Here is a 12443-nt window from a genome sequence, read left to right as displayed (position 1 = left end):
TTGACAGCTGTAATGCTCCTTAACTTGTGTCACGTCTGTAATTGGCTAAATTAAAGTTTACCATGTGTCATGGAGAATATGTCAGGCACTATAGAGCTTTGGATGTTCAGAAATAAGATTATTTTGTACATTAATGGAAATTTCAGGGCGTGAGAAGGGTTGAATTCAGATGTTTGGACTTTTCTAGGCATCTATTTTTCAAATACTCCTGTTGGTTGATTTATATGATGTTAATAATTAATGGGGAGAATGTTGTTCAGTGCTGGTAGTAAAACACAGCCTCACAGATGTAACTTTTGTACTGTACTTCTAGCAGGGATAGAAATAATGATTTTTCCATCAATAACTTTGTGAGTAGAGGGAGTGCAACTGAATGAGATTAAAGTTCTTGGGAATTTATGGTATATTTGGAAATTTATGGTTCTGTCTGTCACAGAAGAAGAAAAGGCATTTGCACATGTGGAATTGTCTTGGAAAATTCAGCAGTGACTTGTTCTCAACTTGGAGAAAATACATTCATTGTTTCTGTCCATTCCAATGGCATATGTCCTTGTGCTTTGACTACAAGCTTTTGAGAATTCTGCAGCATAAAATTGAGTGAAAAAAGAGTGAAAGAAAGATTAGAAAAAGTGTGGAAGAGGCCCTGAGCTTTGGGGATGACGCCTGTGTTCTGCAGAAATGGGAAGCACAGAACTCTGGGGCATATTTAAATGACCATTACTCAAGTTGGCTTTAATTTTAGTTTTGACCTTTGAACATGTTTTTTTTTGCTTGTAGCACACAAAGAATTTTTCATCTTTTAGAGAGTATGCCCAGCAGATTTTCATACTTTGCAGTACATCTCATCTGTAAGCTTGGCCATTGTAGCTGGAATACAGGTCCTTCAGTTTTAAAGCACAGAATGATCTTAAATCTGCTCAGGCATCAACCTTCTTGAATGAAAACCTTCTACCTTTCAGGATTGTCTTATCTATTGATCTTGTAGCTCACTTCCCATCCCATCCATTTTGCCATGTGAATAAATGCCATTTGACTTTGCTGAGGAGTGACTGGAGGACTGATGAGTGCTCTGGCAGTGTTTGGTGATTTTTTAGGGTAGATTTTCTGGACTGTTAAGGCAGTGTGAGCTTGCAGCCCTATTGGTAATGTTCTGAGCACAGGGATTTCAGATGGGAGATGACACTCAGCCTTGTGTCCAGCAATTCAAAGAAATAACTTCTTCTATGGAATTGGACCCATTGAGCTATTTTTAGCCATCTGTCTTGAATGGGCATATTAGTGTTTTCTGGTGTATGGCACATCCCCAGGATGCAGAGTTGATATTTTGGTTTGGGTGTCTGAACAGGTTAATGATTACCTGGTAAAACAAAATACTTCTGGCAAGATTTGTTTTGCAAAGCTAGCAGTACACTGAAGGGTTTTTGCTTATGTGACTCTTGACTTGTAATTTTGATTTGTTTTATGCCATTTGAAGCGTTGTGTCTTGAAGGATCTGTAATTCCTGAAGTCTGGTCAGTGTGATTTAATAGGCTGGTCCATAAATATAGCCTGATTTTGGTTTTTTCCATGAGGTAGTTTCCTACCTTTTGATGAAGTGAAATCACAGAAGTAATTATTCCCAAGTATTGTTGTCATGCCTTGGATAAGGCCTTTCAGACCAACTGCTAAAACACTCCCTTCACTCTTCATTCTCTTGCCAGAGTAAACTTTGAATAAATATCCCTGAATTCATTTTGTGATTCATTGTAGATCCCCTGTGCAAGGCAGAGCCTCCCTTGCTCTGCCATGGGTTAGTTACATCAGAGCTCAATTTACTAAAGCTGCTGATTTAAAAACAAAATCCCCCAACTCGGGTTAGACTGTAATCTCATTCTTTGCACTCTTTATATCACACTTAGTTTGCTCAAAAACAAGATGAGGAAAATTCCCGAAAGGATGTGAATTTAATTAGCAAATGTTGGTTAAGCACTTCAAGATGGCATGAAAATGGCTCTAAATGCAGAAATGTCAGCTTGGTTTGGATAGCTGAAGGAAAACTGAGTTTCCCCATGAGACTGGTCTTTTGTCCATGAAGGTAGGAGCTGGAGACAGGATATTCCAGCAAGGGGAGCAGGTGACTGCCCTGCCCTGGGACAGCTGCTCTCAGGTCTGTGTGGCACACAGTGAAGGGCTTTGGGGAGCTGCCCTGCTAAAAATAGCCCCAGTTTTTAACCTGCTGTGTTTTTCCAAGTAAGAGCTGCTTCACTCAGGCAGCGCCTTCAAAGTGCTGCAGGAATCGAGTCTTATTTCTGATTCAGACTTTGACTATTTCCTGGGGAGTCTTTGATAGATTTTTTAACCTTTCTGTGACTCATTTTCCCACATGTCTGCTGAAGATAGTTTGTACTTCTGCTCCTGAAGCATTTTGAGTTCTGGAGATCAGGCTGAAATTACGCCGTGATTGTTGTCATTATAATATTCAGTTCCAAATTATTTCCAACTTACTCAAAATTCCCTGCATATGGTGAATGTAAGTGTGAACAGTAGCTTTGAAGGGAATTCTGAATAGGATCTGTTCAGTAGTTTGAGCTGGCCAACGACAGAAATATCATCATACCTTTAGAAATAAACATTGTTAAATCATTTCCTTGCCCGAGAAGCTCAAATTAACACCAGGCCAAGTATCTCTTCACTGTTCCTGAATCCATTACTCTTGTCATTGCTTTTTCTCCCCTGGGTATCTTCTCTTAACTGCTTCTTTTTTGATTCTTTGCTTCTATGTGTCCTGTAATTTTTAATTTTTTTTAATATTATCCATTTGATGCTACTGGGTTTCCTGTTTTGCTGTTGAATATGGGAGTGTCAGTGAAATTGGACATTATAGCACAATTTCTGGCTTCTGAACTGCAAAACAAGAAATATTTCTTTCTGCCCCTTCTAATTGTCAATATTTGATGAGACAGACAATTTGCCAGCCTGGTTGGCAGCTGTATGAAAGTATTCATGACCCAACTTTATCTTTGTGAGACATGAGGCAGAATTCCAAAGTCTGTAACAGCTCTTTTAAACATTTATATATTTAACCTCTGAAATTTGCAGAATAATATGAAAAGGTACAAAAATACTTGTCTGAAAAATAGAATCTTGCTGTCACTGAGCTGGGTTGGAAGCTGATTTCTGGTGTTGTAATTTATCAAGGGTGCTGAAAATGAAGATGAGCAGCCTCTGTTCTGGCAGGGGAGAGGAAAGCAGTGCAAGGATCCCAGAGGCAGAGAGAGTTAATAAACAGTGAGGAACTTTCCAGGAGGATTCTGGTTGGCTTTGGGTAGAGCAAGAGGAGTTTGTCATGACTAATGAAAGGATACAGCAGGGAGGAAAGCCCGGATGGGGTTGTTTACAGGCTGCACACACATTTACAGTTTTAGGCAAAAGGATGGCTGTATTTAAACATAATCTGGATGTATGGAACTTGGAGAGGTTACAGCAGGAAGCTGGCACTGCCCTGCCTGCCCAGGAACTGGATTGATGGAGAATAATCTGTGTCTGCTGCAAATGTGTGAGCAGATGCTGAAGAGAGAGAGGCAGATGCTTTTGGCTCACAGGTCAGAGGTTGCCTGCAGAGAAATAGGAGTTGAAGTCAAGCACCTCCATCCACAACTGCAGACAGGGAGAAACGAGCAGAATATCAGTGGTAATTCTACTGGCAAAAATTGGGAAAAAATCCCTCTCCTCTCAGCAGAGAGGATAAACAAGCTCATGCTGTAGGAGCCTGGGAGATGAGGGGTCAGATCAGGAGAGAGTGCAGGCATGTGGATGTGTCTAGCAGGAAAAGGAGGCTTAGAGGGAGGGAATGTTGTACTTCAGTGTCATTTTACGTGTTTGTACTCCGGGGTTGATTTTATCTTGAAAGAAATGAAATCCCATGCAGGATCCCCATCCTTCAGCTCCCTTCCCACCTTGTAATTGCCAATATGTGACCACATGTTTTCCTCTGCTGTTACCCCCTTATCTCTGCTGCTGTTTTGCCAGTTCCCTCAGGGAGGAGGAAGAATGGTCCCCCACCTCTGATAACTTCATGTTTTCTTCTTTTCCTCTCTGTGGTTCTCACCTCTCATATTTACCATGATTGTAATCTCTAATGCTCCTTGTTGCCTTCCTCTGCTGGCAGCTTTCATTTATTCCCCTTTTAAAAAAATTCCACCATGAACATGATCACACTTGCAGTTTTCAATAGGAAAGTCATCAGGTTCAATGTTGTCCTATTTATTATGTAAAACTTGTAGTTATCAGGGGGTTTAGGCTGACATTTTTGGATGGATGCAGGATGCTCATTCTTGTACTCCACGCCCTGTCTCTCATCTTTCTATGTCAGTGCAGAATCTGGAGAGATGGTCAAGCCCTCTCCCTGCAGTTGCTTGTGAAAGATTTCAAGATAACCCCAACCTAACACTGTGTCTGCTGAAGTCTCTGAGAATGGAGAAATGGCTTTTATAGCATCATAGAAAGTGAGCATGGCTTGAACTTTCAGCATCTGGGTTAATGATCAACTTGGGGGTTTGACTGAATATTGTGGGAATAAGGAGCAAATGTAACTTAACAGAGAGAAACTGGGAAGGACCTTGAATCGTGCAGTGGTTGACCTATATTTGTGTGTGATTTCTTTCCTGATCCCCTCTGCATCCCCAGGTTCTTCAGATCTCTGCACATGAAACTGCTGAGGGAGCACAGGTTGGGGCATCAGCAATTGATCAAACTGAGATTTGTATTTCCATAACCTTCAAGTGTTTGAGCATCTTTATCCCATGGAGCCAGTTCATTATTGATGAAAGTGCCCCAGCCTGTGACAGGAGGAGTTATCCCATCAGCAAACCTTGGATGGAGCTGGCAGCTCTGTGCCACAGCTTTCATTCCTGTGAAAGTCCACCTAAGAAAGGCAAAGCAGAGGTTTTCTTTTGGCTGGGGCTGGGGTTTAGGGGTGCTGTGGAGTGCTCAGGGACAGCTCTCTGCTCTCACAACGTGTGCAGCTGAACCTGCTGCCTTTGTGACACTGTGCCTTGATGAAATGGAAATCCTATGACTCAGAGCCATTAGACCATCACAGAGCAGGTAAAGCTGTACTCCAATGAATGCAGTGTCAATGGTGAGGAATAATAAATGTTAATGGTGAAGCATTCTGTTACAGCTTGTCACTTGGATATGAATTATAGGTACTATAATAGATGTATAGCTGCTATAAATAGATGTATAGCCACTATGGTGTACTATAAAGCACACTACTAGTGATCTGTTGTATTGCTTTGAAAGAGAAACTGTTGGTTTTTTGTTTTTTTCTTGGATTTTTCATAGCTGAAAATTGGGTTTAAGAGGTAAATGTGAATTTGTCTCATTATTCTGGTAGTTCAACATGTAAAGCTTGGTTTGATGGAGAGTTAAGGAGGGAAAATCCCCTGACCAGAACAGAAATTGTAAAATATTACAGATATACTTTAAGATCTGTTTGTATAGCTTGCTCTTTGCTGAGCTGGTTTGCCTATTGACTGATAATGGAAAATGCAATTTATAGGTGATGTCTGTGAAATGCTGTGGATTAATGTGCTGTGAAATGTAGCCATTGAGGCAGAGATCAACAGTTTATTTGAAGGTCTGATGTGTCTGCTGGGCTCTGGGCAACAGGTTGAGAATTTGCTCCACATCTCATAGAATTCTGGATTTAATACACAGGCTCCCGGAATTGCATCTTTTGAACTATCAGAGAAAAGTATTTTCTGTTTAAAATATATTTATGTCCCACTTTTTTGCTTAGAGCCATAATTTACCCACTCCAAACCCTGATGGGGAGCAGGATTGAATCAGTTTATTTGGATCTTCAGCAGCTGGAGGTATACCCAGCCTCAGGCAGGCACAGACTTTGCTGGGGAACTTGTCTGGATTGCTGCAGTATTTAAAATCAGTTTGCAGCTCAGTGTTTGCTCTCCATCTGCAGCTGGAGAATGCAGCAGAGGCAAAGTAGCCATTGATTGTCAACTAAGCAGGATTGTTTTCAGGCTTTGTAGTAAGATTCAGTTTTTGGCATCCTGTAGGAGCCAAACTATGCTGGCATTTGAAGCAGAGCTGGTTTTCTGCTTTGTGAGTGCCTTTTTTCCTGACTGCTTGAGTTAAGCTGCTGTTGGATGGTTGGTGATGGCATTCAGGGCCTGACTAAAGCACTGGGATTTTGTGAACTGTAGATGACACTGAGTGCAGCCCTAAGACTACCTGGGTCTGAAAGTCAGCAACAGTTCATGGAATCCAAAAACTTTGTAGAAGAAACAAAAGTGAACTTCATGTTGTGCTAAGGAAATTTACTGTAAATGCAGAATCCAGCTATAGACTTATAAGCTCTTTAAAATTTATTTAAAGTGACCTACTTTTCTTATCAAATTCAAAGTCAACTGGTAAAAGGATGTATTCCGACAGTATAATCCTCAAATCTTTGTGTAGACAATGCTGACACGTCTCATTTTGAGCCCATTTAAGACCCGTTAACATGTTTCAGACTGGAGTAACCTATTAAATAAATACATCAGGAAAAAGCTTTTACTGGTAATGGTTGTTTTGCTTAGGTGACTATGGCTGTAATGTATTGTGAGTACATCTGGTACTTCAGTGCTTATCAGCGATCTTTTTCCCTTTAGGCGGTTTCCTAGAAACATGATTGCTTGCTGGTCTTGATCTCGCAGCTTGGTGGAGACTCCTTCCCTGATAATGTCAAGTTCAGGCTACCCTCCGAACCAAGGAGCTTTCAGCACGGAGCAGAGCCGGTACCCGCCGCACTCGGTGCAGTACAGCTTCCCCAGCAGCCGCCACCAGCAGGTAAGGGACACTCTGCACTTGGAGGGCTGGCCCTGCCGAAAAGGGATTCATTCTGCTTTTTAAAACAAGATAACACAACTCGTTCACATCTGAGAACACATCCACGAGCCCTGTTGGGAGAGCTGCTTAGTTAAATACCGCTGGGGTGGCTTCTGCTGTTTTACTTTGCCCTCCTTGCCCTTTATTAATATAAACGGCCTGGTTTTATCATTGGATTCTCATGGTTTGAATAAATTCAGCTGGGGTTGTGTTCCTAAACTTCTATAGCAGTATTGGGCTAGAATCTCTGGAAGTTAAGTGTGGGACTTGTCAAAATTCTGTGCAAGGTGGAGAATGTGTAAAAACTTGTATTACGCTGATTTCTTTTCTGCAGCAGCTGTACCAGTGCTGCCTGCTGAGTTCTGCTGGCCAGAATGGGAGTAAAGGATTTCTAAGGATATCCAACTTGCTCAGTTCTGCCAAGCTTTTGTTCTGCCATCCTGTGCTCTGTGCTGTGGAGGACCAGCTGTTGGCTTTACAACAGTTCAGGTTTCCCTCATTTTCATGACGCTCTCCTCCTGCTGCAGATACTTTGGATGATACTTTCTTCTACTTCCATGTTATCAAAAAGAAATTCAAAAACTGAAGCTTTATGGCTTGCTCTGTGTTTATTTTTAGATAATTTATGAAAACTGCATCTCATGGGTAATGATCTATTACATGTCTTGTAGAGCTTCTCTTCAGTCAGAGCCAGCTGCATATAATTTTTAAAAGCAAGTAGTCAATCACACAAAAATACAAATAAATAATCTTGTTCTTCACTTTGATTGTAGATTGTAGCAATTGCAAGATGCATCTTGTGTGACTCTTAGTCCTGATTAATAATGTCTGATATAAAAATGTCTTGAGGTGGTAACAAGAATTTGCCTCGAGGTTGCTCTCATTTTGCCATTTTGCAGTTGGATGTGCAAGACTGATTTTAGAGGATGTTTTTTAAAGGCTATTCATCTGCTTGCTGCTGACTCATCTGTGTTTTGTTAGAAGTTGCTAATAAATTAGGTGGAATTCCTAGTATAAATATTTAGTCTCTTTAAAGTTTATTTAAACCTCGGAACTGCCATTCGCAAACATTTTTTGAGCCGGAATAAGACTTTGTCAATCTGGTGTCACCCCATATTCAATATCTTTGGAAGCGATCGTGGTCAGTGAATGCCTTTGTTCCTGCTAACACCAGAGGTGTTCCCCTCAGGAATTCGCCGTTCCCGACTATCGCTCCTCTCACCTGGAGGTCAGCCAGGCCACGCAGCTCCTGCAGCAGCAGCAGCAGCAGCTCCGGCGCCGGCCCTCGCTGCTCTCCGAGTTCCACCCGGGCTCTGACAGGTGAGGAGGCTGATCTGGAAGGGTGGCAGCTCCAATCTCGTGCCTGCAGCTGCTCTGGGGTTACCTGAGGACGCAGAGTGGACAGCAGCAGGGAATCAGAGTTCACTTTCACTTTGCCAATATCTTCTTCCCAGTGAAACAGATCAGTGCATGGGGGATGCTGAGGGATGATCAACGTGCATCATCATTGCTGTACTGCTGTACTACTTCAGGCCTCATTGTCTGAAGGTTTTCAGACAATGTCAAGCATCCATTTGAAGATCACTGAATAATCTCTGAACATGAAATTCAGAGATTAAAATCCCACTACAGATCAGAATAGTATTAACTGGATTGTAGTAAATTAGCAGGAACATGCTTCTCTTTAGGGAAGAGATTTAAATATGATTTATGCCCTCAATTCTTTTGTGTGTTAGGCTGCTGCTGTACAATCATAAGTAAGTGTTAGGGCCTGTAACAACCACTTTTCTTGCACTTACTGCTTGTACAAACCTTCTTTTGCCTTGGACTCTTAGTGAGTATATCTGCTAGAAGCAACTTTATATGCAGGATTACTGCTGGAGGTTTATTTTGGCTGTAACTGACCGATCTGGTTCTGAACAAATACCCATGATGAATGTTATGTAAATACTGGTCTGGCTTAAAATCTCATTAGGATATTCCCAGAAATAACTTGATGATAGTGAAATCTGGGGCTCCCATATTGCCTTCATCTCGTGTCAGCAAAATGTCAGTAAGGCTCTGTTTTAGTGCTGAGAATCACAGCAGCTTTTAGAGTTCTCAAAATTGAGTTTATAGCAGTAGTAAATCACACCCCCCCCAGACTGTAAATTTGTAAAAGCTTATTTGGTAGTTCTGGCCAACTGCAGGAAACTGCTGCTGTCATCTCTTCAGTGGCACTTCATAGGAAGATGTTGAAGCCTATGAGGGTCTTTTATGGGCATCCTGTGCACTGCACTGCGAGCACCAAGTGATAACTGTTGAGCATTTTTCTGAGAAGGAGGAGTCTTCAAATGACTCATGGATTGAATCAATGACTGCTTCTGTCACAGAGTAGCATTTTAGTAGAGATCAAGTTCCAAACAGACTCATGGCTCATCTCAAGTGTTCTGTGTATATTTAAAAATTATTTGGCTGCAAAAATTCAATAATGGAGCTGTTGTGGCCATCTTCAGTGAAATATGGTACTGTGTTTTTCTTGTGGATTTTTGGTGGGTTTATAATTTTAATCAGATCTTTGATTTGAACAATATCCTTGTAGCAGAGCTGAGTTTCTTTAAGGTTGTGTAATGATAGGAGTGTCTTTCATCTGAGATTCAGGTTCACTTCCTATTTTCTAATGGGTTTTAACTGTTGTATTTTTGAAGTCATATTTAAAAACATTTATCTGCTTTACTGTTTAGAAGGAGCTTCACCAAATGACATCTCCTTTAAAATTAAAAAGCTTTGAAGATTCTTCTCATATCAAAAATGTATATTTTAACAGTTAATCTCTTTTGTCCAGGCCTCAGGAAAGGAGAACTGGATATGAACAGCAGTTCCATCCAGGTCCATCTCAGACTGATCATGATTCTCTGGAGTCTAAGCGACCACGTCTTGAGCAAGTGTCTGATTCCCATTTCCAGCGTGTCAGTGCAGCCACTGTCTTGCCTTTAGTGCATCCTCTGCAGGAAGGGTTGAGGTCTGCAGATATTAAGAAGGTAAAGCCATTTGCTGTCACAGTGCTGAAGGTCTAACTTTCTGTGTTGCTAATCAGTTTTTTTCTCTTAGGTAATTTTTTTGTTTGTTTCGGTTTTTTCTTTAATCCCAAAAATTTACTTTTATACATGATCAGAAGCTGTGATCATGAGTCAGTGTTACTCTCTTACAGTCTGACTCAAACACAGTAAATAGACTGGAATTCTGAGTTGCCACTACTCTCTTAAGTCACTCAAATCTCAGTTGTAAAATGATTGTAGCATAGTGCATGAGATATTTCTGCTTTTCAGCTGAAAGCTGCTGGCAAATCCATGCAAGTCCATTTTTTCCTGTAATTAACATTGGGACTGAATAATCAAAGTACTTCCTTCCACCCCCTTTTCCCTTCTAAGCATTTGAAATGAATCTGCTTATTTACATAACACTAATTATACTTGTCACTGTCTCATTTTGGGTAAATCTAGGACAATCTAGTTTGGGGTGGGTATTTTCTTTTTTAGATATTGAATATTAGAGCTAAATTCAAGAGAACTTCACATTTATAGCCACAACTAACTCCAGATGTGCTTTATCAGGCTGGTCATGATTATCTTCAAGAATATCCTCCTCAGTATAGGTGCAGAGTACTGAGGAGTGGCTCTCAAGTAGCCCTCCCTTTAAAAATCAAAGTTACTGCTAAAATTTATGAAGATGTATTTTAAAAGGAAGGGGTTTGGGTCTTATTTTGCTTTCAAGGGAAATACTGCAGTATGGTGTTTTAAAAAAAAAACCTTTGAAATTGCAGTATCATAAAAGATTTAGAGTATTATGAAAACTTTAATTGACCTCTCAACAGAGATACAGATAACTGGAAATTGTTCATTCCTGGATGTTTGGTTACTGGGTGCTCATTCCCAAGTTATGACTGATTTCCTCTCTGTCTCCCCCCATCTCCTGTGCCCATGGAAGGACCCAGCTTTTGGAGGAAAGCATGAGGGACCATCTTCTCCAATTTCTGGTCAGCCTTGTGGGGAGGACCAAAATGCTTCACCTTCCAAGCTGTCAAAGGAAGAACTGATCCAGAGCATGGACCGCGTCGATCGTGAAATTGCAAAAGTGGAGCAGCAAATCCTGAAACTGAAGAAAAAGCAAGTAAGCACAGCAGGCACTGCTCTTGTTTTCTGCCAGTGAAAGAGGGGTGGAAAAACCTCATTTGGCGATGGTGAATTTTTTGGTTACATGAATCAGATGAAGAAGTTGAAAAGGAAGGGTTATGTGTGTGATTTTGTTTTAAATAAGTTGGATGTCACGCAGTTCTAAACATTTTTGAAAGCAGGAGAAAGCCATGTAGGAACAGCAGCAGTAGGATGGGTTTATATTTGAAACTGCTGTGAAACAAGGGCACTGTGACTGTAATTTCAGCTTCAGAGCTGCCTGCTGGCTGAGGGGAGGATCATCTTTCTTCTTTTGCAGTCTGTGCAAGGGGAGAATCCCTTGCATGCATCTCCAAAACCAGAGCTTGTACAAAAGCCCCTGGATCATCTGCTTTCCCAAGGGCAAGAGATCCTCACATCTGGAGCTAGGGCCAGCCTTGGGGGAAAGTGCAGTAGGAGAGGTGCAAACAAACACAGAGAGCAGAGAAATAAAGGAAATATCACTTTGTTTTTGTATGGCCCTGGCCATGCTTTGCATCAGAGATCTGCACTTCAGCCACTGGAAGCAAAGGAAGTGTTTGCTGGCAGAAGTTGTTGCTTTCCCAGTAGCTGTTGTGGCCAAGTAAACCCACCCTTCAATCGAGGCATCTGTTAGTCATTGACAAAAACAAAGTCCTTGTTTCCTTTTCCTTTTCTGACTTTCAAAGATCCAGATAGAAAAAGTGCCAGCTTTACTCTTCTAGTTGGAACTCTGGAGGAAATGAGAGTTACACTGTAGGATTTGTTAACTTGTAGATCCAGGAAAACAAACAGACAATTTATGGTCTGGAAGTGTTTAATTATGTCTGAATTTTAATGAACTGTAAAGTGACCTCCAGCAGAAAAACAACAACAAAAAAAGGATGTCTCTGAGTACCTGTTTGTGTGGTAATGATGCTTATCACCCTGTGCACTTTTCCACAAAATCAGCAAGTGCTGTGCAACTCATCTATGAAGGGTCATTTGTGCACATTTGTCTATGATTTGACTTTAAAAAAAACTACAAAGTTGATGTTGAAATAATTGAGCCCAGGTCTTAGGACATTCTGCTAAAATATTTTAGGGAATTCTTGCACAGCAGTGTAGCACATTCTGGCCAGGACTGTAAAGCAGGATGGATCCCTGGTGTCAGAAGTTCTTTGCTGTATATTTGTGGCAGGCACAGGTGAAGGATATTTTAAAAATGAAGGTGTCACTGAACCAGATGTATTTGATGTGAAAGTAAATCACAGCAGTAGATTTAGTAGGAAAGGTAGTAGTTAGCTAGGAAAGGAGTACAGGGTGGGTTTTTTGCTTTTGGTTTTTCTTTTTTTTCTTTGCTTGTTTGGTATTGTAACAGTCTTGGAACTTTAATGCATGTGGAGTGGTTTATTTTTGCTGTGA

At 41.0% G+C, this 12443-nt stretch overlaps 1 protein-coding gene across 1 annotated transcript in view; it reads left to right on the top strand.

The window, feature by feature from the left end:
- Positions 1 to 12443, top strand: part of NCOR1 (nuclear receptor corepressor 1) — a 55866-nt gene that overhangs the window by 6534 nt on the left and 36889 nt on the right. Inside the window, exons 2-5 of the mRNA XM_066563219.1 lie at positions 6654 to 6831; positions 8060 to 8190; positions 9695 to 9890; positions 10837 to 11019. Coding sequence (XP_066419316.1) covers positions 6724 to 6831; positions 8060 to 8190; positions 9695 to 9890; positions 10837 to 11019 — 618 coding nt within the window. The 5' untranslated portion in view covers positions 6654 to 6723. The remainder of the gene's footprint in view (positions 1 to 6653; positions 6832 to 8059; positions 8191 to 9694; positions 9891 to 10836; positions 11020 to 12443) is intronic.

This window comes from Molothrus aeneus, chromosome 20, assembly GCF_037042795.1.
Source record: "Molothrus aeneus isolate 106 chromosome 20, BPBGC_Maene_1.0, whole genome shotgun sequence".
NCBI lineage: Eukaryota > Metazoa > Chordata > Aves > Passeriformes > Icteridae > Molothrus > Molothrus aeneus.
The sequence above is the reverse complement of the archived record's forward strand: the minus strand, read 5'-3'. Positions and strand labels throughout refer to the sequence as shown.